At 36.1% G+C, this 25423-nt stretch overlaps 1 protein-coding gene across 3 annotated transcripts in view; it reads left to right on the top strand.

Moving 5' to 3' along the window:
* The window catches only part of LOC115241449 (nucleolysin TIAR), a 179997-nt gene that overhangs the window by 10959 nt on the left and 143615 nt on the right, over positions 1 to 25423 (top strand). For 2 of the 3 annotated variants that reach the window (XM_029817215.1, XM_029817216.1), the window contains exon 1: positions 11602 to 12749. The exons of the other annotated variant lie outside the window; for it this stretch is intronic. In XM_029817215.1, the coding sequence (XP_029673075.1) occupies positions 12560 to 12749 (190 nt within the window). In that variant the 5' untranslated portion in view covers positions 11602 to 12559. Of the gene's footprint in view, positions 1 to 11601; positions 12750 to 25423 lie in introns of those variants that run through there. 3 annotated transcript variants of the gene reach the window in all.

Consider the following 25423-nt stretch of genomic DNA (forward strand, 5'->3'; position numbering starts at 1 on the left):
TTATCAATATTCAACATTTAATTGGTTGAAAGCATCGTTAAATACACCCGAATTATTTTGTCATAAAAACAAATGGCAATAAGTCAATATTAATTCCATTAATTTAATTTGAGCGTTATTGAACTGTTTTCTCTACTAATCGCACTTTTTGTATATTGATATCTATTTAATATTTTTATTCATTTTAAAGAAACATTCTAAAAATAATATAATTTGAGAAATGTGTGTATGTGTAATCTAAACTGTGATTTTTGATCTAACGAAAACTTTGATTACACACGAGATGCTCTGAAATAGATTCTATCTACTGAGTCTGCGAACAGCCGGGAAATATCACAAGCGCGAAAACTATCTGTAGCGTAAAATTTGCTTTAATCGGGAGGTCGCGTGTCGCACAAGGGTTGTTTGAAAGGGCGAGCATGGATAACGTACCTCTTCAAAGCTCGTTGTCCCCGCGCTAAAACGCGCCATCATTAGGCACGTTCACGTGCCGATATTTGAAAATTCATTATTATCGTACGCGTCGCATCCCTCATTGGAGCTATTTCACAGAGGGATTTTAGAGATATCTCGCCTTTGTCATAATTGCTTCGGTGTAAAATCGTTTAAAGAGACATGCAGTTTTTTTTTTCCTATTTATATAAATATTATGATAAGAATAAGCGATTTTTTGTTATATAATAAATATCTTAAATATGTATTAATTTAAAATTTGTACGCTTTTCGCATATTATATATTTTATTTTGTAACGGTCTTTTCCTCTCGTTCCCTAAATATAAAGCAGTATAAACTTGGTAAAAGCATCGTGACACGCAATATTGAGGGTCTATGTACACTCTATAACTGGCACGTAATTTATTTCACTCAACTCGAATGACGTTTCAATTCTTTTTTACGCTCCCTGCGAAACTGAAACCACCGGGTGTCCGTAGAATCCTTTCAACACACGCGGTACACAACATTATTTATACAGAATATAACAGAGTTGGGCGCATTACAGGACTACCAGAAGTGCACATTACACAATATATCTATTCATGCAGTACGGTATTGTCACCACTTTCGTATGCCTGTCTTGTTTATAAATGAAGAACGAAGAACCTGCGTGCACGACGGCGCCTTCTTTATGCATGTTATAAAAACTTGTCAGATAACGAATACAACGTGGACGCTTACTACGAGCGACGGATATTGCATTCGCTGTAGTAACAGCCAAAGTGGTTGCTCGCATTAAGTGCGTTTTACGCTCGTGGATTTAAGAGAGCGGGTCGCGGTAGGCTGATCAATATGCTAATATTTTGATGCCTCCACTCCGCTCGACGAATTGAATTACGTTCTACGAACAAGGATAAAGAATACGACGGAGTAACAGCAGGAAGAAAGAGTACGAAATGAGGGGGGCGATGTGAAACGAAGTGCTCGACGTTTGAGGATAGGTAGGATAGGTATTACATAAGATACCACTTAATATTATAGCACATTCACCTAACGCGTTACCAATGTTACATGCCGCGAGTGAAAACAATAACGTGTACCCGTATATACGCGACAGGAAATTTAATTTTTTTGCACACTCGCAAGACATACGGAATAAAAGTAAAGTTATACTTTTCCGAGTACGCATCTTTTTATTACGACAATGCGCGATAGAAACGTTATCCGTAAAAGATGAAATCATATACATATAATAATTTCCAAGTAAAATATAATAGCTAATATACATTTGCACAATAAAATCATTATAAAATAAAATATATATGTGAAAAGAAATAACGTGTGTCCTGTCTCTTTTTTGTTACAATATGTTCAATATATTATATGCATCGTAAGATATCAAGGTTAGAAGCATAAAAGTATTGACATATTTCTTCTTCAACTGTGAATATACAAGGACTAAAGCAGCAAGCACGTTGAAAGTTTTGAAATAGTTTGAATTATCCAGTAGATGCTTTAAAACCACGACGTACCTTGTGGTTTAGACTTTAATATAATGCTTGTTGCAAATATGTTCTTAGAAAGATGCAAACAGATTCATTCAGGAGGATTACTTTAGAAGGTTAATTAAACATATTGCTTAATCACTAAACAAGCAAAATTTTCGTTTCTGTAAAAAGAATACGCGAATTTATATTTGCATCACGTGAAAAGTCATCATATAACTAGATTGTGAGTAAATGATATAAATAAACAATGTTATCGATTATTTAAATAAAAGTTAATTTTGGAGATATATTTTTTTAAATTTTTCTGAAAACCACGCGTCTATGTTTAAATGATACATAACGCTGTTCAATTATAACATGTAAGAAAAAAAATGCTTTATAACACACAGTTCAGATTATTTCCGTACAGTTTGCAAATTTCTAACTTTCAGAAAAGTATACGTCTATATCATTCTCGCAATTAGCCGAGCTGCGTCTCCTGAGACGGAGACTTTTTCGCGATCATCCGCGAAATACAGCATTTTTATCTGATGCACGCAACCAAATTAAACGAAGATTGCCCAAGTCTATCGAAGTCCGATAAGTTAACGAGCAAAGTTTATTTGCGTATTTAATACCTTCTACGGAAGAGAGTATGCTATCTTCACTATTGCATTATGGCAGACTTCTCTTCGTGCGAGACTAACGCCTCTTACCCTCGTTATACGCGTATAATGTCCTACGGATTGCAAGTACACTCTCCACTCTTCCTATTAAAAATTTTATGTCGCTACCTTGTAGTAGAGATATATGTCGCGTTCTCTTCTCGTGACTACATCGACGCGATTCTTGAAGCTGTTGGATGAAGAAGTGCTCTTACTTCACTAATAAGATCTCATTCTCGCAGACGAAGTTACTCGCGTATCTGTTGTTTGGAAGCGTAATTTACTTCACACAATTCTTGAAAGAGACATACAGATTCTCAATGAGCATCTACAACGTAGGGAAGATATTCGAACTATTTACGAGTTCTATATTATTCCACCTAAAATTTCATGGAAGCTTCGGAAACGCGAAAGTTCGTTTGCCATTTAATTATGATAGCAGTGAATTCAAGCCAACTATGTTATATGTACTACGCGCTCAGAGCCCCTCGACAACTGTTTCTAAGAGTTTAGAAACTTCCAAACTATTTATGAATCTCGACGTATTAATTCGAAATGGATTTAATATAAATGCACGTGGAAGTTTTACTCCGCGAAATGGAGACAATGGAAATTCGGCGAAACCGGATGAAAGGTGACGCAGGTTAGCGACCAACCTCTTCTGCGAGAATGAATTTGAGAGAACAATTCGGTTATTAGATTGGGACTGCCATATTCCAAACGTTGTAATAATCTAACAGAACTCTCTAGATAATCTCGATAGAGACATACTTATCGAAGAGTACCGGATCCGTCGTGAAGAAAGAACAGAGGAATAGATGGAAAAGGGGGAAAGACAGAACGGGTTGCCTTTGGATAAGGGATGCTGCTGGCGCATCGTATTACCTATCTAGCTATCTTCCGCCTTTCCTTGAAACTGCAGAGTGAACTCTGTATGCCACACACAAGTAAATATGACTTCCACTGTGTGATGCACTCAGTCATCATTTTCTAGATTTTCCTCTCTTACTAGTCCGCTCTTTTACTCTCATTGCCGTTCTTACTTCAGTTTACCATCGCGTGCGTGTGGCGTGATGTAAAGTCCGGTTTCCTCCATGATCGCGCCCAATTACTTTTTTGCACTTAAATCGGTCGGACTTAGATAAAGTAGGACGAGATTACATTTCCACACATTCAACTCTCTATCTTGTGTGCCAGATTTATCGATTGATACTCGTGTTCAATTACCTTTTTTTCTATTCTTGCTTTGGTTGGACATAAGTAAATCGCAAAAAAAATATTTTTTTTTGTAATATATATGTTATTTTTATACATTTATTTTATACATTTATACATTTATTAGTGAAAAATAATATCGTTGCATCCTATACATTATTTTTTATGCATGCTTTAAGCTGCTACATCTCGCGACAATGCACAGTCCCGAGTTTAATACTATCGTATAATTTTCTCGTCCTCGATCGCGTAACTCGTGCGATTTGCAGTTTCCACTTGAAGACACTTGCGATTGCATCTAGATCGTCTTCCGTCCTTATTTCAACGACGCCTCTCGTCAAGGAATGTTATATCTCTCAATCTTTGTGAAAAAGACTGCAGGCGATTTCGATGAATCTAAAATTCCGACCCGAATTTGGCGCCGAACGACGTACATACGTGTGGACGTCGAGCGATCTTGCTGGCAAGATTGCGAGCGGGATCAGTAAGCGTAGCCAATCAGATTTACGAGGCTGGACGTATCATGATCGCCTTTACGACAATTAGTCACCGTCATCCTTCTTCCACCTGCTGCACCACAACCGCGCAGTGATGGAAAAGTGGTAAAACTACCGTAAAAACTACCGGTACGGTATATCACGCTTCTCCGTACATCGTTGACTTTGAAATTCTATGTAACGACATGCTCTAATTTATACTGATTAATTATTGCTGTTGATAAAACGAAATTGCAGGATCCGAAAGCTATTTTCGAGTTGGATTGTAAAATCAAGGAATTTAGAACCTATGCTTTGATCAATTCGTAGAAGTTAGACGTGAGTTGCATTCGTAATTTGCAAAACTAATAAAACTTTGCTTTTAATTATAACATTCGATATTTATCTCGTAAATTACAAACAAATAATGCTGTTGAGAGTCTGAATTGATGCTAGATTAAAAATAATAATTATTATTATTGAGATTATAATTATTATTGAGACAAATAATATTAGAAATATTTTCTATGTATTTTATCGAAAATTTTAGTAAATAATGCAGATTTGTCTTATTCAAAGCTTCAATAATTAACAAAAAACTATTTTCCAAAGAAGCATAATTATTACAATCGATTTCTCATTTCTAACATCTCTGAAGGCACGCGTATAGCGCGTCTTCCAGTAATATACGTCTCTCCTGATTCTTCCCAAGTCCGCTACCCGCATTTCGCGATCAGGATGCTGTACGCCGTGCCAATGGCCGGTAGAATTCCCATGCGTTTTTTCTCCAGTTAGCTCGAACGAACCAATCACCCATCCAGCTCTAGGGAGATGGTGGGTGATGCGCGAGGTGGTAGAAGCGGGGTAGCGAGCCGGGATCGATGGAGATAATGCCTATTACTCCTAATGCGAAACTCGCTCTTCTTCTACCTTTGCCCCGTTCTATCTTCGATCCTGTACCCGGTTTTCCTTCGCCCGACCATTCCGTTCTCTCATGGCTCTTCGCAATCTGTAACCAATGCTCAATTACCATCTCTACTGACTCCATTTTCGACGTCTTCCTCTATCCGTTGTTATCATCATCGATCGGAATTTTGCATTTGTGATTTAAATGCGTAGTATCAGCACTCGTGCGATGTTAATTAAGTCATAGTACAATCTTATGTTAGTGTCAAATGAAGTACGAAAACAATGTGGAGCTAATTATAAAACGCTAATTTTCTAGACAAAAATAAATAAGAAATTTTGAAACAAAAATATATATATGTACTATAATTCATGAAAATTATTTCTTTGTATTAATTTTTTGTATTAATAACGTTATAAAGATAATTACAACTAATATTATTTCCGTAATTTTACGTTGTTATCTTTGTAACATTGTTTATTTCTAATATTCTATACAATCATATAAATGGAAATTAACTCTGATTATGCCTGAATCGATAAATTGTCGCTTAATAAAAGTCCCTTATTTAATTTGGGCGACTACCGTTTAGCTCGGACAGGAAGTGAATCCCTTGCTTTTCTCTAATTCTGTCGGCGCCAACTTTTTCCATTTACTTTTACTTTTCCAATCGTCCTGTTCACCTTTAGAAAACGCGAAGTATATTACAGAAACAAAACGAAATCGGGCTGAATACACCGTAGCAGTAAGTTCTGTGGGCGCAGTAACCTGTTGAGTGTATTCGCGTAAGTGGTGAGTAGTGGATACGTATACGTGCGAAAGTCTGGGGATGAAGTTTCTGGAGGAAATACAAGCGAGACACCACGCTCGTGAGAATTGTAACATACGTACGGAGCGAGTGTATTCGTATCTAAGAATCCGAGAACAATACATCTGTAGAGCTATGCGAGCGGCCTTGTAACGACTTCGAAAGACGTTTATGCAATCCGATATGAAAGGAGCGCAACCCCGAGAGCAACTGGTGGTGAAAAAAGTTAGGTAAAAAAGGGTAATAAAAAAAGGGATAAAAAGGTATACGCAGTCAAAGAAATATTTCTTAACGCTGGACAAAATAGATACAATTGTAAAATGCAAAAAAAACAAACAAATAGAATTATGTTTTTATTGAAATTCGTCAAAGTTATTGTGAGATTCGTGAAAATTTTCATCAATTAGAAGTTTATAGTTCTTCGGCAGTAAAGCCGATTCTATGTAGACAAATGTTGTATTGTGTGAGAGCTTCTATAAACACGTAATATTTTCTTATGCAAAAGAATATAATGAAATTGATATTAAGAAAAACGTTTTATTACGAATCTATAAATGTCAATCATGAGATGTACAAGCAAGCATCCCCCTCCTCACACACACTTCGTTTTAGCTTAATAATATGTATTACGCAAAGACAATGCCTTGTTAACCACTTAAGTGTTGGTTGTGACTGGTAATATAATCAACTTTAACCATTAGCCTATATTCACCGTCTGCCCTCCAAGCCGATAAATGCATCTATGACATTAATTCGTGGTCTCATAGTCTTTCTAACGATCATTTGGCAATTAAATGCACCGTAACGCGAAGTGGCCCTCGAAACTTTCGAGATACCATGCTGATATCGATTCTAGATAATGGATATTAAAGATTGTTTTATGATCAGCTTAGTGTAAGGATGGTGTAAATGTGTCACGTAGATTAAATTGTTAAAGTGGGTGATATATAGCGAAGATGAGAGAGAGATAACTCCGTTTTCCAAAATATATATGACGCTGTTCTTCTGTCATCCTTTTACAGAGACAAACGCTGATATGTAATTTTATATTCTCGTTGAAACATGCAAAAAAAAACGGCGGTAATTCCACAGCTACATTTATCCGATTACATCGTTTAAATATCTTTTGTTAACGCTACGCACGAATGTTCTGATCACGTCTATATTTCGCGATCATAAATTACATCAACTTGCTAACGGCACGCTTTGAAATTAGCGTTGTAACGTGGTCGAGCGTTGCACCGGGGAATAACAATGTCCCTGGTTCACGTGCGCACGTGTGTATTTATACCGGGCATTGTGCGCATCTAATTTCGGAACAATGTTGACGTCATTTACGCTTTCATTTAATCTGCCGATGACTATATGTAATATTTGGACATTACAGATCATATATATTAATCACTATACATTTATGATCATAGAGTATCTACGCGCGACAGTAAATTATCTACAAGTAAGGGGATTTAGAATATTCCAAAATTTTCAATTGTCTTTATCGTAAAAATTCTGCGCTCATTATCTAGATAGATACTTCTTCGATTCTCTTGTAATTTTTTCTACAAAAAGAATATTAATTTCTGCTTAAAAGCGCCAATTTCATTAACGTGTTTTATTATCAATCGCAGCTAATATAATTAAAAAAAAAAATGTCTATATATATATATACGGAAAAAAAAACTTTTGTGTTCTCAGAGACAGTTCACGATTTACGGTGATTCCCGGTAAAATTAGCTCTCGTGGTCAAACGTTTCACGACGGAAGTAACAATGTGCGCTCGCGCCCGGTGCGCCACAATCGCGCTTGCGGAGCGACCGGTGTGTATCGGTATATGTACGTGGCATTGTGTCGACTGTTAAGCATTTGATACGGCCACCTTCCTGTCGCGCGTCCCGTCGGTGCCATTGTCGCCGGGTACGTTCGCGTTGTAACCGAGCCGCGTCGTTTCTCCGTGTGCGATACGATATGCCCGTCGCCCGTACACCACCGACGATGAGCGTGTGACGCGCCTACGAAGAGCCATACTTAGGCCGACATGCATATTGAAACAGGCGCACGGGAACGGGGCCGACGAGCCCGACGAAAGCGGACATGCGTGCAGAGTTGAGATATGATAAAATGTAAAAACGAAAGATAAAGATAAATGTATATCATATACGTAAGAAGCATGGAATAAAATGAAACCTCGATTGTGTATATGTGTGTATGTGTGATAGATAATAGATAAATAAATACTTTTCATATATTTTTTTAATCTGAGAGATTTGCAAATATTTATATTATTTTATTATATTTAAATTGTGCAAGAATACAAAAACATTAAAAATATAGAGTTTTCAAAATATTAATATCTATTATTATAAATCCGAGACCAATGCATGCATTAGCAAAATATAGAATACTATCAAGGCTAATTTTAAATATTAATTAGATGCTTGTCATATATAAATTATTACTGTATCATAATAGTTCTTTCTTTCTACACAAAGTATGTTTTAATAAGTGTCTATTGCGAGTTTCTCTTTTGTGCTCTAAAAAATATCCATAGCACATAATTTTTCTTATTTACCCATATGAATGGCTTTAGAACTGTAAAGTTTTTTTATGAAGAAAGAAATTTTTTATTCACATCTACACATTGGAAAATAGAAAAGTTTTTATTAGAAAACTTTGTGTTTGTTGTAAGTGTCACATCTTACATTTGCAAGTACATATTCTACAATAACAGTATGGATATAAAAGTATGGAGTAAAAAATTTGACCTACATCGAGACAAACTTAATAATAAAAATTTTGACGTGCTGTGTAGTCTATTACTATTTTACTCTAACTTGTGATATTCTTGCAATTGTAATGATGCACTAGACAAGATAAAGCATCTCGTATTTTATTTTCGCATTATTTTCTTATTTATTAGCTTAGATTCAATAATAAGAAAGAAAAGAGACCGTAGTATAAGCGCTTGAAATTGATTCTTTGTGATTGTTTCGCCTCTTATTTGCACACAGCCTTATGCATATAATGCATAAGCGATAAGCACGAGTGTGTCTTCGGAGGCCCGACGATAACCGTCAGCAAACGCCTACGCAGTGCGCCTTCGACCGCTCTCGTAACTCGAGCGAATTCGAGCAAAATCTTGCTATAATCGTACAGGTCTCGTTGCTCGAATCTAAAGTGCGTCTACAATACGACCCATATACATTCGACTTTCGCGCGATTCGACCGCAAGCCGCTGCAATTCCATCCGATGGATAATCGATTCCAATAATTGCGCGGCGCGATAGCTCAAGCATGACCGTACGACGGTGCCCATTGTTTGCAGAAGCGCTGGTTTCAGTTGGTAATGATCAGCATACGGCGCGTGTGGATCCGGCGATGATGACCATTTGGATAGAGTGAACGCGACGGGAGAATGCATAGGGAATGCGCGCATAGAACGCATCCGCATATAACCGGATATGAACGTATTAATTATTGAAGACGGAACGGACGCGCGACCGCAGTAGATAGAAAAACACCCGACCGCGAAACAAACAACCGGGAAACTCGCGGATTATTTTGGGACTGCAATTACATTTTTTATACGGCAATCCCCCCGATGTTGCGTCTGCCTGGCGCAACAGTTGTACGCGCCACAAAGCGCATCTACTATTCGGATCGGATTAATATTGCCTTGTATTGGTTTGTACCTTGGATATAACGCACGTCAAAGTAGAAACAAAAACGCTTTATTGTCAAAGTGTGTTCCGGTAAAATAAAATATAACGCGTACGCTGCAAAATATTGTAATTTCAGATAACAGCGATTATTGTTTTGAAATTGTGTTATTACATTTGGATTCAATAGACTCTTCAAGCTTTTCATTACAACATACGATTTTGACTATGCATTTGTAATCCTTGAAACTCGTTAAAATTATACTACTTTCGTTACAGTATTGTAATGCAATTTAGGGATTTAATTGTGCACGGATGAAAAATCGGGTCTTTTTTGAAAATATAAATCGATTTTTTTTTTTTCTTTTTTTCTTTTAATTGAGCGATTATACTGCGATTATACTGCTATATATTATCAGTTAATATAATGATAAATCCTAAAAATGCATTGTATTAATATAACTTAAAATCTCTTTTTGACATTTTCTATGTATGTTAACATTTATAATCTTTTGACAATTCTGGAAATGATTTACAAATAGGAGAGAGAGAGGGAGATTAATATAAAGGCAATGCGAATAAGTAACATTAACAAATGTGATGTTAACAAATATATGGATTTATAGATGATATTGTTTGGCTTACCGCCAAACTACTTAAAATTTGAACAATACATTATAACGCTTCGAAAATCAATACGAACGATTCCCATAATTTTGCATGAATCGTGTATCATAATTTTAGCGCCACAACTCTCGGCAAGATAAAAGATGATTAAATTCATAAAGACGTTAATATGAAATTACATCATAACGAAGTAAACATGTTAGCTAGTCTTTCACCAATATTATACATACATAATCATTACTATATAATTACTACGCTTATTATTATTATTATTATTATTATTATTATATTTTTTCTTGAAATGTTAGCTTTCTAGTTCTATTAAACTGCAATCGTATTAGTTAAGGCCTCAATTAAATTTTTAATGACTCGCCTTATATTTTATAACGTAGCAAGAATATATCATCAAACCCTTTAAGCTTTTGTGTAAAATTTCAAAAATATCTCGACTATATAATTATCTATAAATTAATTCGTTTATAATAATATCAACAGGAGGTATATATCCCTATCAATACTGCTGGTATTTAAGCAACTCGCAAAGCTACTTAAATCGCTCAACGTTCTTACTGCACCGTATCTTTATAAATATTTAATAGTAAATCAGTTTAATTCAGCGGTAAACTCGCTGCGAAATTGACCGACTAAAGCGACCCATTTTCGCCTATTGTTATGTAGCGCTGGTATCAAGTTTCCGGGAAGCACGACGGCATGATAATATATCGCTGGCGGTAGTTATTCCTATTGCTCCAATATGAAGTCAGTGCGCGGCGGTACGCTCGCCAATTAAAAACTCAGTCGAATGCCACGCGACGTAACGTTTATTAAACGCGAACCGTTCCTTGGCGCCAGGCGAGAGAAATACAATTTTATCGCGAGACTATGAGATCGCGAGAGCTTCGTATTCGCGGTGAAATCCCGATTCCCGACCATGTAAACGGCATATACGAATACATTTTTATCTAGCCGCGACCGCGGCGTGCAATCAGAGAGGCGCCCGTTGACTCGTGACGCTTCCGGTCCAGGCTTCCGGTCCGCGGAACCGCACCGTTTCCGTTCGGCTGCCCAGCCCACCGATTCCGACCGCCGACCGTCGTGGTGTATCGAGGCCTCGGTGTTCGGAGAAGCAGTATCGAAATCAGTGTGCCAGCGCTTCGTCACGAGAATGCAAGGACGGAATATTTGCGCTCGCGCGGATAATTAGTTCCAAGTGGTATTCGTCGTTTTTATCGCGAGACTATGAGATCGCGAGAGCTTCGTATTCGCGGTGAAATCCCGATTCCCGACCACGGCATATACGGCATATACGAATACATTTTTATCTAGCCGCGACCGCGGCGTGCAATCAGAGAGGCGCCCGTTGACTCGTGACGCTTCCGGTCCAGGCTTCCGGTCCGCGGAACCGCACCGTTTCCGTTCGGCTGCCCAGCCCACCGATTCCGACCGCCGACCGTCGTGGTGTATCGAGGCCTCGGTGTTCGGAGAAGCAGTATCGAAATCAGTGTGCCAGCGCTTCGTCACGAGAATGCAAGGACGGAATATTTGCGCTCGCGCGGATAATTAGTTCCAAGTGGTATTCGTCGTGGTTGCGGAGAATCGAACTGCCGTGCATGTGATCCGCCGAGCAATGTCGGTTATTTAACCTACCGTCCGACATGCAGAATTAATGATTGATTCATTGTCTTGAGAGGTAATCCGTGTTTTTTTTAACATAGTGATTCGACGAGCGAAAGGAAAAGTTGTCGATTAATTTTCACGAGTGTTTGTGTCGGAAGGAATCTTGGAAAGAAAGAGAATTCTTCTTTATGAAGAAAAAGAAAAAAAATAGTGTTGATGGTGAAGTTAGTGTTAATATATAATATTTAATCTCTCGCTACATTACAGTAAGCTCATTAAACCTACGTGTTTTTTTTTCCTTTTTTGTTAATTTTTAATGCATATTTATGAGAAAGCTACGGTCGGTCTCATAATTTGTATTCAACGTTCGGAAGCCATCTCTTCTCCAAGCTTTGCAAGATACTCCGCATTATCCTTAACGAGAATGTGAAATTCATGTTATGGCGAGATGATAAAAAAATGACGCGTGCATCGCATCGCTTCGACATTCGTAACGGTAGAATTTATTATGAGGATACTCTTAACAGACTGAGACCTACGATGATCCAGTGCGCGTTTTCCGATCCGATAAAATAATCGCGATCGATCATCGTTGAATGGGAGAAGAGTGTTAATCGGCGCGCCCCGGGTGGATGCGGTTATATCTGCGGCCGTGATACGCGAAAATGGCGGTTGCACCTGGTAAGAATAAATTGAAAATGGGCAGTGCGGGCCGATACTACAATACTTATCTCTCTCGGCTCTCTCTCTACGACGTGGCGAACTCATGCCTCGCCGCCTTGCACGCCAAGATGCCTCCTCCGGCCATCGTCACGCGAACCAACCCTCCGTCTCCTGTGCACGTCCAGAACCCCCGTAAGTTTTCTTCGTCTTTTCTATGTTTCTCCGTTTGTATGACCGGGCGTTTCGGTAACGCGAATGGCGATTGCAGATGTTCGATTCCCTCGATTTTCTCGCGTTTCAGCAATTAAATTTTTCTCTCCGTTTTTTAGAGGTGAATTGTGATTCGAAGAAGAATTGCGGAGAAGACGTGTACTAATGCATCTGCGAATTGTTTCACGGAACATTTCTATAACAATGAAAACTTGGTGCAATCTTGCATCAAGTGCTAACACAGGAAAATAAATTTTAACCGATTATAATCATTAAATAATTATGCAGCTTATAATGAAAAGGGCCATATATGTACGGCACGAGTAAAGTTCATGTATAAGCATGTAGATAATATTCTATAAATAAATGTATAATAAATCTCTAGTTGACTTTTCACTAAAATAAATCATATGTAAATTACACGAGTGCTCTCTATAAGAAGACACGTTCTAACGTCAGTTATGAGATATTAGGTGCTGAATACAGAAATAGCCAAATCGTTTGTCCATCGTTACTAAGATATGAGAGCTCGTTCGGATAGTTAATGGCAGAATCTTTCCGGTTGCATGTTTCGAACCGATAAGGATTAGCACATGCAAAAAAAAAAGGGAAAAAAGAGAAGAGATTAGATGAACAAATGTGTAAAAAATGAAAAGATTCGTGGTTTTAACAGCAACGATCTTGTTAACATTATCAAGACAATTTACGAGGCAAAAATCGCTTCGTGCCAACAACTATAATGTTACTCATGTATTTTAGCATACTTGGACAAGCACAATGATTGTCCTAGCCAAGATATGCAAAATTATATTTTGGGCAAATATATTTACGTACATTTATTACATTGCGTCACATAAGCAGGGAGATATAATTATGTCAGGCGGACTGAGTTACATTCAGGATTACAATATCCTTAATTGCATTAGTGTAACGCGAAAATGCCGCTGCTCGTAACACGATGCCATCGCATTTCCCTGGCGCAGTCCAGCACGAGATTGTGTACTTGCATTTTTAACGAAATAGATAAAATCTAAATGCGAGACATTTTGAAAAATTTGAATCAATTTCATGTAATAGGTAAACCGTCGTATAGTGTATAATAATTCCGAATCCTTTTCCGCACAAACGACTTTTAAGGCAATATCGATAACATTAAATATTCACTACCCAAATACGTCCAAAGCTGATGTCTTATTCAAAGAAATAGCGGTATAACAGCATACATGCGAGTGCAGTATGTACATTATTCTGAAAACGGAACATAACCGTATGCCGCGGCAATGCGCGTAAACTGTTTTCAAAGGCGAATATCGCTATAATATATATATAATATCGCGGTATAGGCTAATACTGATGTTTAGTAATATAACTCGAGGCAGACTTCTTATAGCGGTGGCCGATCCACGTCACATAGACATAACATGTCTAGAGAAGAATATTCTTTAATGTCTTCGCACGAAAGTCTTCAAATAAACGAAAAGTTATATATTCCTGTTAAAAAACATTTTTAAATTGTATAATTATTTTACTTTAAAAATCAATATCAATGATATTGTTTTAGATGAAAAGAAAGTAATAAATGTGCAATTTTTGTAACGGTTCTTCCTTCCCTCCGATCTGACATATTAAGTTCAAGGGACAATGGTACAAAAAAAATTACGTTTAAATAATTTAGTAATTTATTGAATTCATCCGTCACGTGTATATACATATATTTGTCAGTATCTGTGAGGCTACATATAAACATCTCTTGTTTATTATTTCGTGTGTTGATATCTCGGGCTAACAATTTTTTTTTTCTTGACATACACCCTTGTCAACGATACTGGATAGCGACCGATAATACGCGACGAACTCAATAATACATCAACATCCGAGATGTCGAGCGGCGCTTCTCTTCCCTCTAACATTCTTTCCGACATCTGCTTTCGCGCCCCTTGTCATATTTTATTTCCTTCCTTTCCCTTTACTTCCAACAGTCGGCCAGGTAAGGAAGTAAGAAGGCATAGATGCCGGCGAAAGAAAGGGTGGAAACACCCTATGAGACGGGATAGCGTGTCTGTTTTGATTTATAAGAATTCGCCACGAACCCCTAACCCACCTTTCTAAGTCTGGCCTCACCCTCGGGCTCTCATAGATCGAGCTAGATCAACCCCCACTTTTCGACCTATCTCGCGCGTGAATAATAGGCAGATATACTCTACGTTATATCCATCGCTTCACCAAGCTTGCCACGATTTTCTCCTCTCATACCTTACCGCTCTCTATCTCTTTTTCGCTTTTTCCCTTCGCTCTTTTTTCATTCATCTCTATCACGTCTCGATCGCGCGCCGATCGTTCTTCTCGCGGACGACGGACGAGCTTCATCTCGTCGCTGGTCAATGAAACGATCTATCAACGTTTGTGCCAGAACAAGAACTGTTACAAAACATTAGCGAGTCATGAAAGATTTTGCATCGCCCGTTTCGCGATGGTATATACACGGATCGGGGACACGTCATCAATCTTTTTACTTTGCGCGCGTCGGTCCGATTCCAACGCGGCTGGAGATGAGTCGTGATATCCGAGAAACGAATCGCGCTAATTTGCAGATGTCGTGCTCTCACATTGATAAATAGAAGATATCATTTTGATTACTTCTATTTTTCGGTGAAAATAGTTACACAGATCTGTTGTTGCTGCTCGTCAATCGTGCGAAAATTTTGTTACGTAACAAGGTGTGTTTCTGTTTTTGAGGCAAGATAATTAAGGCAAGATAAATGAACTTTAAACTTCTATATAATAGATTTGATAAAAAAATATCACATGTATCCTATCATTCATTACAATAGAAAATATGCAGTGTCTGCATTTCGAACCTAAAAAAAAATAAAATCGTACAAAATTTTCATAAAAAATCAACATAATTATATATTCATACAGCAGTAATTTACAATTTATGAGAATCGTCATTTATCCATAAAAGAATTTGTAGCGATCCGCTATAATATTGAATGCACATCGGTTGCACCGGTTAAAAAACACAGGAAACGAAATGTCTGCAAACTTTTTCAATACATGCTCGCGCCGGCCTACTTATTTTCTCAATGGGAGTTTTTCACAGCGACACACCTTGTCGTTGTAGCACGGCTGTCGGTTCTAATCTGCTTGTGATTGTTATACATCTCTGAAAAGGCCTACTGCCCCGGCTTAGTCATCGATTATTACCACAGCAGTGAAAATAATTTTGTATACTAGTGTCAGTTCATCGACTTTTTTGTGTCAAAGCGCAATAAAATATAATTACATAAAGACAAAGCTGGATAATTATCTACTATAATATAAATCTTTTACAAAGATATACACTGTGAAATATAAAAACGGAAATATATTTTATTCAATGATAAAATAGTATATGCAATTATTTTATATACTTTATATATTTTATCTCTCAGTGTAAATATCCAAATGTAAAAATAGCTTTACCGAACGAATGTTTACGTACCCCATTTTGCGAAATCTCATGAAATATTCTGTGTGTACCGACTCTCTTTTCGAGGTAAGTGTGCGAGTGTATCGTAAGTGCTACCATACACTTAATTATTCACAGGCGCACTCGTATAATTATCGTACAATTTTTCTGCAATATCGCGCGTACTATCGTTATTCGTGCTACGACTCTGCCATCGGCCAGTGTCATACCTTCAAACGTGCAATTTTTTCTGCATCGTTCTCACGAACACGAAGTGTACCGATCGATTCCGCATACTTATAGCTTTATAGAGCTTGCAGACTGAAACAAAATGTACATGACATATACACGGTAGCCAAAAGGCGCGTGCATTTTACCTGTAAAAGCTGAATATTTTTTCGCTACGTATCAAACGAGAAATGACATTAGTAATTTTTGTTTTTTCGTATTTTTTGCCTTTCTATCTTAGTTTTATACGTAATTTTCACGTTTCAACATTAACTTTGTAAATGCATATAGAATTACCGATTAGCAAGGATCAATATCACGTGTCATGCAGAAATCCGTTGGTATCGCACAGTCTCTTATCCGTGTGCCTTTATCTTAATTAAAAACAGAAAAGTAAGTCGTGTGCAGGTCCCGCTCGTAAAGCATCTTGCTTGATTACAGAAACAATACCTTGTTAACCTCCCACCAGTCGTCTGCCAATCACGCCAGATAAGAGCCGTTACCATGCTACTTAGACGTCCCGAGACTTTCATAAGTATTTGTGTAATCGTTGTAATCCCTCTGGATATCGGTTATGCCATAGATGCAATAAAGTATCGTCATTATCATAGATTTTTCGTTCACGGCCTGATTACATTTATAAATTTATAGTATCAATAATATTACTTTGCGCATAAAAAAGTTGCAGTCATAAATATTACTTATCAAACTGATTATAATTCTTGCGTTTTAAAAATCCTTGTATCTTAATTTTATCTGCGTTGTGAATAAAAATTTTAAAATTGGTTTTTATATATATTTTTGCTGTATTTGATGCATATATATTTCAAAAATACGTTGCATCAATTTCATATTTTAAACGAGAACAATATAAAACTTCCGGAAATTTATTGTGGCCAAATAATAACGACTCAAGAGCTTGCGATTTAGTTGCTATGTACATACAATACTACTCTGTATGTTTTAAAATAACAATCCAATTTCCGTGCGGGACCATTTTATACACATACTCGCAGATATTTGTGAGGTCAAGCCCGAATTACTCCCCCGGGGAAACCCCCTAGGTTACCTCTTCAAAATTGCTTTGCATAACGTATTTGTGTAAGATACAAGAGATTCTCCAAAAAAAATTATTCCCCCGTTAAGATAAAAAGAGCCGCACATAATATTTCTTCGTTATTACTTCCCAGCACCAGGGTAGAAAAATTCGAAATTCACGGGGAACATGCAGATTGTCCCTTTATACTTCGTCCATATATAACAGGCGTTCCCGGGAAAAGCGCATCGCACATTGAGGTGGTAAAATAATAACGTCGTAAAAATAAAAGCACGTGTGGCTCGCATCATACTAAAATCCGTTGACAATATGCATACGTATCGGCACGATCTCGAGTGTAACGTTGCAAACACTACGATCATGAAATTGTCGTGTAACGATTTTCATACGAATTCATCGAGGTATCATAGCACTAATAATTTGACAGTGTAGAATGACGTTTACGCCACTTTTAGTAATTCTACAAAAAATAGCAAAAATTAATTTTTATAGCGCGTGTCGCATCGCTTTTTTCGCACAATCACAAAATGATATATCGTAAATGCATGTATGTAAGTGTCCGACTAGGGTCGTTATAGCTATAACAGTTGATTACTTTATAATACATGCATATTGCGATAGAATGTCAAGTTTAAACGTTATTATTTCACAGTTAATTGCTTTACATCATTTGCGTAATAGGAGACTGTCAGATTTAAACAATTTATGTGAACGATTTACGAAAGCGAGACGATGCAGGTTATTTACAAAAAGAATTCCTTTCGTATACGCGAAAATAAGGTATACGAAAAGTTCTTCATCCGCAACAATAACGAGGACGCCGAAATCGTTTTTCAACGACAGAGTTTCACTTGATATAATGGCAGATCGTTGCCGGGCCAGAGCCACCGTTCAGCGGTTTTATGAGATGTGAAATTAAGCCCCTAACTGCCGTCGGTCATTTTTTACATTCAAAATAGACGCGCAGCGTCCCTCAGAAGTTACGTATCGACGTGGAAAATCAATATCGTTCTGAGAACTCGCGACTAGCATAAACAGCAAAGTGTTTTGATATGCTAAATAGAAACTGTTGTTCGCGCGCACTGTGTGTGATTGATTCTAGCAAAATAGACACTGCAATTATTGGAACTATTCAATTAAATAAACTTTGTATCTCGGTATAAAGTTGTAGACTAAATTCTGTTTGACACATAGTAAATTGTAAAAATAATTTTATATTATTTCAACAAAATATCTCATATATTTTAAATGATTTTAATAGTTTAATCATTAAACATTTAAAGTGTGATACGCCGTTAATAAATATAATATTCATTCTTTTGTTTTAAAATTTGCTTTTTGAGAACTTATAAATATTCGGGGGTTACGTATGTACCTTACTTTTTATTCTCATTAGCATCCTAAATCTCCAAATTATGTTAAATTAATACATATAAAAAAATCGAGAAACAAAAATAATTATTACAAAAATTGAAATGCAAGTTGTAATGTAAAACAGTTACATTCTTCTGTTTCGTGCAAATAGTAAAGATTAATATCTATATAAAAATGCGATTTGTCACCTTTTCTCACTCCTTCAATTTTTTTCCATTATTATAAAACTTGTTATTATTATTTTTATGAATTTGTTATAAAAATTGTATTTTTTTAAGTAAATCTAGATATTCAATGAAAAAGGGCTCTTGTAATAATGCTTATCTTATATACAAACTCGACCTAAGAGAAATCTACAACTTTCTTTGATACGACATTCTCTTACAAATCGGATTTTTGCCACAATATTTCTTATTCTAACATACAATAAATAACTTCTTTTTAATAATAGGTAATAATATTATTCAATAATAATAATATTATCATTATTATTATTATCATTGCCTATATTACGAATTTACTAAATTATTCAATAAAACGCTCACATTCTTAGAATGTGCATATCAAAGCACCAAGAAACGCTGATAGATTGATTCTTGACATATCGTATACCTTTGATATGTTAAATTTTCTGCCACGTCTCTCTCGAAAACAGTCGATATCTCCTTCGCATTTCCGTTTTCTTCATTCCGCTAAATTCGCTTCGCCATCATTTTTTGGCTTCTCTTCATTCTTTCGCTATTCTCCTTCGCGCTCTTATTCATCCCTACTCTTATGCTCCTTCTTTCATTCCCTCTTGAAGTGGTAAATTAATAACGTCGTAAAAATAAAAGCACGTGTGGCTCGCATCATACTAAAATCCGTTGACAATATGCATACGTATCGGCACGATCTCGAGTGTAACGTTGCAAACACTACGATCATGAAATTGTCGTGTAACGATTTTCATACGAATTCATCGAGGTATCATAGCACTAATAATTTGACAGTGTAGAATGACGTTTACGCCACTTTTAGTAATTCTACAAAAAATAGCAAAAATTAATTTTTATAGCGCGTGTCGCATCGCTTTTTTCGCACAATCACAAAATGATATATCGTAAATGCATGTATGTAAGTGTCCGACTAGGGTCGTTATAGCTATAACAGTTGATTACTTTATAATACATGCATATTGCGATAGAATGTCAAGTTTAAACGTTATTATTTCACAGTTAATTGCTTTACATCATTTGCGTAATAGGAGACTGTCAGATTTAAACAATTTATGTGAACGATTTACGAAAGCGAGACGATGCAGGTTATTTACAAAAAGAATTCCTTTCGTATACGCGAAAATAAGGTATACGAAAAGTTCTTCATCCGCAACAATAACGAGGACGCCGAAATCGTTTTTCAACGACAGAGTTTCACTTGATATAATGGCAGATCGTTGCCGGGCCAGAGCCACCGTTCAGCGGTTTTATGAGATGTGAAATTAAGCCCCTAACTGCCGTCGGTCATTTTTTACATTCAAAATAGACGCGCAGCGTCCCTCAGAAGTTACGTATCGACGTGGAAAATCAATATCGTTCTGAGAACTCGCGACTAGCATAAACAGCAAAGTGTTTTGATATGCTAAATAGAAACTGTTGTTCGCGCGCACTGTGTGTGATTGATTCTAGCAAAATAGACACTGCAATTATTGGAACTATTCAATTAAATAAACTTTGTATCTCGGTATAAAGTTGTAGACTAAATTCTGTTTGACACATAGTAAATTGTAAAAATAATTTTATATTATTTCAACAAAATATCTCATATATTTTAAATGATTTTAATAGTTTAATCATTAAACATTTAAAGTGTGATACGCCGTTAATAAATATAATATTCATTCTTTTGTTTTAAAATTTGCTTTTTGAGAACTTATAAATATTCGGGGGTTACGTATGTACCTTACTTTTTATTCTCATTAGCATCCTAAATCTCCAAATTATGTTAAATTAATACATATAAAAAAATCGAGAAACAAAAATAATTATTACAAAAATTGAAATGCAAGTTGTAATGTAAAACAGTTACATTCTTCTGTTTCGTGCAAATAGTAAAGATTAATATCTATATAAAAATGCGATTTGTCACCTTTTCTCACTCCTTCAATTTTTTTCCATTATTATAAAACTTGTTATTATTATTTTTATGAATTTGTTATAAAAATTGTATTTTTTTAAGTAAATCTAGATATTCAATGAAAAAGGGCTCTTGTAATAATGCTTATCTTATATACAAACTCGACCTAAGAGAAATCTACAACTTTCTTTGATACGACATTCTCTTACAAATCGGATTTTTGCCACAATATTTCTTATTCTAACATACAATAAATAACTTCTTTTTAATAATAGGTAATAATATTATTCAATAATAATAATATTATCATTATTATTATTATCATTGCCTATATTACGAATTTACTAAATTATTCAATAAAACGCTCACATTCTTAGAATGTGCATATCAAAGCACCAAGAAACGCTGATAGATTGATTCTTGACATATCGTATACCTTTGATATGTTAAATTTTCTGCCACGTCTCTCTCGAAAACAGTCGATATCTCCTTCGCATTTCCGTTTTCTTCATTCCGCTAAATTCGCTTCGCCATCATTTTTTGGCTTCTCTTCATTCTTTCGCTATTCTCCTTCGCGCTCTTATTCATCCCTACTCTTATGCTCCTTCTTTCATTCCCTCTTGAATTTAACGGGATCTCCTACAGCTCGCTGCATCCAGCAGATTCGTTTCCTTACCTTAGCTGTTCTTGCTGTCTCCCAGCGTCTTCGCTTAATTACCAGCCGTTTAGGTCTTAATTGTTAATTTAGCACGTTACGTTATTCTTCGCGATGCTCGTTAAAGGTGAAAATGCGGGTCGGTTACGTCGCGAGGTGGGGAAATGAGATTTCTCTTGAGAACCGCGAAACGGAAACGAGAAAAACAGGAATGGAATAACAAAAAAAGAAAAACGATGGTGAAAAGACTGGCGCTTTAGCACGACCATATCGTTAATGGAGCGTTGTAAAATGTATACGGTGGAAGTATAACTACCAATGTCGCGATAAGAATAGCAAGAAGATAGCAAGTTTACTGCTAGATCTTAACAAGTGCCGCGATTCGCGCGTCTTTGACAAACCGTCACGATTATATTACGTTTTTGCACAGAAGAAAATCACTTTTCCTCACAAATATAGCATACTCATATTTCAATTAGGTCTGTTCAATATAATTCATACACTCGATAGAGAGATAAACGAAAAAATATTGCGAATAAATCTCTTAAAATATATGAAGTAAATATTTAAAATATAATTTAAAATATATTTATACATATAATATATAAATGCACTAAAAAAAAATTTATTATTGATTGTATATGCTGATAGATTTTTGTCGCTTAAACTTACATAATCTCAAAATAATATACATAGAGCTCCACCATGAATAAAAAATTTATAATTAATTTATTATGATGTTATATTTTTCAATAACATGATGATAAGAGCTATGGTAAGGCATTAACTCTTTGATTCTTTCAAAGCTTTTGTAGTTATATTTCTTTGTCAGTTAAGATATATTTTTTATTATGAAATCAACGAGGCGATGAACACATTCTCATGAACCACCTTTCTTTTAACCTTTAAAGGTCGAGACACGGAAGGCAGAGAAAAAGAGAGAGAGAGAGAGAGAGAGAAACAGAGAGAAAAAGAGAGAAAGAGAGAGAGAGTAATTACGCGCGGGGTCGACTATGAGCACCTTAAATTGCTCGGATGCACATCGTGATGAGCGTCAGCCGGGTGCGGGGAACTTTATTAGCAGCGGGTCCTATTTATAAACTAATAGTGATTTATAAACAGCGGGCAAATACAATGGTGCAGCGTGACCATGAATCACCGTGGCCCGGTGAAAATCGCGGTGCGCCGCCGCGGGCGAACACGTTAAGTCTTTGCGAAAATTAAAGAGCTTTCGCGAAAATTACGAGGAACATAGAAAACCGCGGCGCAGCAACGTCAAGACTTGCATACCATTTGCAACAAATTACGAAAGGAATGTTGAAGTTTGGACAGTTCCAATTTAGTCCGTGCCGCCTGACACGGCCGTGTGCTTTGGATCTTTTCCACTAGCGTTAAACGTATTGGACAAAACGTATCGTAATTTGCACAGTCAGACAGGCGTTGATCGCGCACGAATAGTCTCCGACTAATAGATAGAGAAAGCTGAGACATATATAATATATGGAGAAAAGAGATTTTTAAAAATTACATGTAGCATGTTAAAATAATATTTATATTTATTTTACAATAGAATAAAAATGTAATTTTCTCTTATTTTTTCATATTTGTAGCATCGAGAATTGAATTCCTCAGATTTTAATTTCTGCATAATAAGTCGAGTATCATAACTATCTCTTTTTTTATTATTGTAAGAGCGAATTACCATCACATAGACAATATCAGCTGCGATTAACTGCATTTTTATACTTGATTACTGTATAATTTGTTTGCACCGATTTTGCGATACAAATTTTGCGATACAAATACAAGAAAACGAAAGAAAATCTATGATAGATATTATTAATTTGAAAAATTATGTTTTTTCTATTAATTAAAATATATTATTATACATATAGCTTCTCATGTTGCTAAATATGACAATAAGTTTAAATATAATTTGTCGAAAATATTAAAACAAAAAATCCATTTTAATTCAAAAGGTGTGTAATGTAGCAAGTGTAATAAAAAGTTTATAGAAGGCTTTGCTATATAACAGCACGTAGAACGACAATACGTTCTTCATATATCTTGCATACATCTATTTGCATTCTGTAGTCTTTCTCCAACGACTCTTCCACGCGTAGTGTAGACTCCTTTTCAAGATGCCTTTTTACAGGTTTCCTGTCCTATAATTTTACTTCTGGATCGTAACTTGCATAAAATATTAGCGGGTTACACGGTGCTACGGAAGTTGCTAAAAACTTCAGTTTGCTTGAAGTTAAATAGAAGAGAGAAAAAGTTTTATTATTTTATATTTTTAGAGATTAATTTGTAAAAAGCCATTTTTTATTACACTTAAGCTATGGGCTATTTTTTTATTATATATTATGTAATCGAAAAAAAAATAAATTCCAAATACCGATGAAAAAATTCGCATATAAAGTTTGTTAATCTTAATAAAGATCAGTCAGAATGTGTTCGAATTGCGAGCAATCCAGTCATGACCAATCTTCACCAGTGAACAATCAAATTCGAGAAGAAGGAGAAAACGAAGAGGCAAAGATTCGCGCACCACGTTCGTTTCCCATTCCCCTAACTCTCATCACTTTACCCTTTTTATTCTACGGGATAGATAAACGGCGTTTCGTGTCCCTTGGAATAACCGACTGCGATACTGCGGCATGAAATTGGACGACGCTGTCACAAGAATCGCATTAGTCGTAGCTGGGCGTAGCGTGCTGGAAAGTGCGCACACAAGCTAATTACAGGACAACACGAATGCCTCTAATTACTTTTATTCCAATTCCAACGAAATTTGTTGGAGCGGGATTTCCCGTGGACGTGTATATCTATAATGCACCGCTGGTGTGTAGACGCGTGCGGTGTAAGTGTATATTACGTACGCGTGTATATGTGCGTACCTAGCAGTGCATGCTTATCGACCACAGCGGTATCGCTATTAAAATTCGCGATCGGGGATAATCTACAAATTGACCAAAATCTCGATGACAAAGCAGCGACAGCGTCTATTGTAAATTCGTGCGTGGACATGCACGGCCATAGCATGATCAAACTCGATCTCGCAAAACCGAAAACCGATCTCTATCAATCAAATTGATACACTGGCTTTGTCAGATTGTAACTTCCAAATTCTTAATAATTTTCCAAATATTTGATACTTTTATTCACTTATAATACTATAAACGTCTTAAATAATATATATTATTTTATCATAACAGAAAAATTCTTCTAAATAAAGTTTATATAAGTCTATATAATGTCATAACAACCCATTTGTGTAGTAAAAATTACTATAAAATAATCTGACACATTCTGTACGCAATAACTTTTGTAATCAATCATATAATGTAATATAAATATTATAAAATGATAGTTTTCTGTCGACTGTGACAGATTTATTAAAAAAAGATAAGAGTAAAAAAATAATTTTAGCGTAATGATTTATTTTGATTTTGAAAATTAAGTTCTTCTATTTCTGATGAAAAGAGAGCGGTGACATCTAGTAAAAAGTTATTTAAAAAGCTATCTAAAAATAAATGTCATTCATCTCTTATAGGGAACATGACAGACATCTTAAACGAAACTGAGATACTGATAGGATACTGGAAAAGCTGATGATCGCGCGAAATTACTCTACTCTTCAGGGACGATAATTCTGTTCGTCTCTTTGGCATGCAATCGAGTCATTTTTGCAGATCGGCACCAATCTGCTGTCTCTACTATTAAGTTGTTTGTTCATCAACAATTTGAATCTATATATATGCGCAAACGAGGTATAG

Source organism: Formica exsecta, unplaced genomic scaffold (genome assembly GCF_003651465.1).
Source record: "Formica exsecta isolate Colony F162 unplaced genomic scaffold, ASM365146v1 scaffold489, whole genome shotgun sequence".
Taxonomy (NCBI): domain Eukaryota; kingdom Metazoa; phylum Arthropoda; class Insecta; order Hymenoptera; family Formicidae; genus Formica; species Formica exsecta.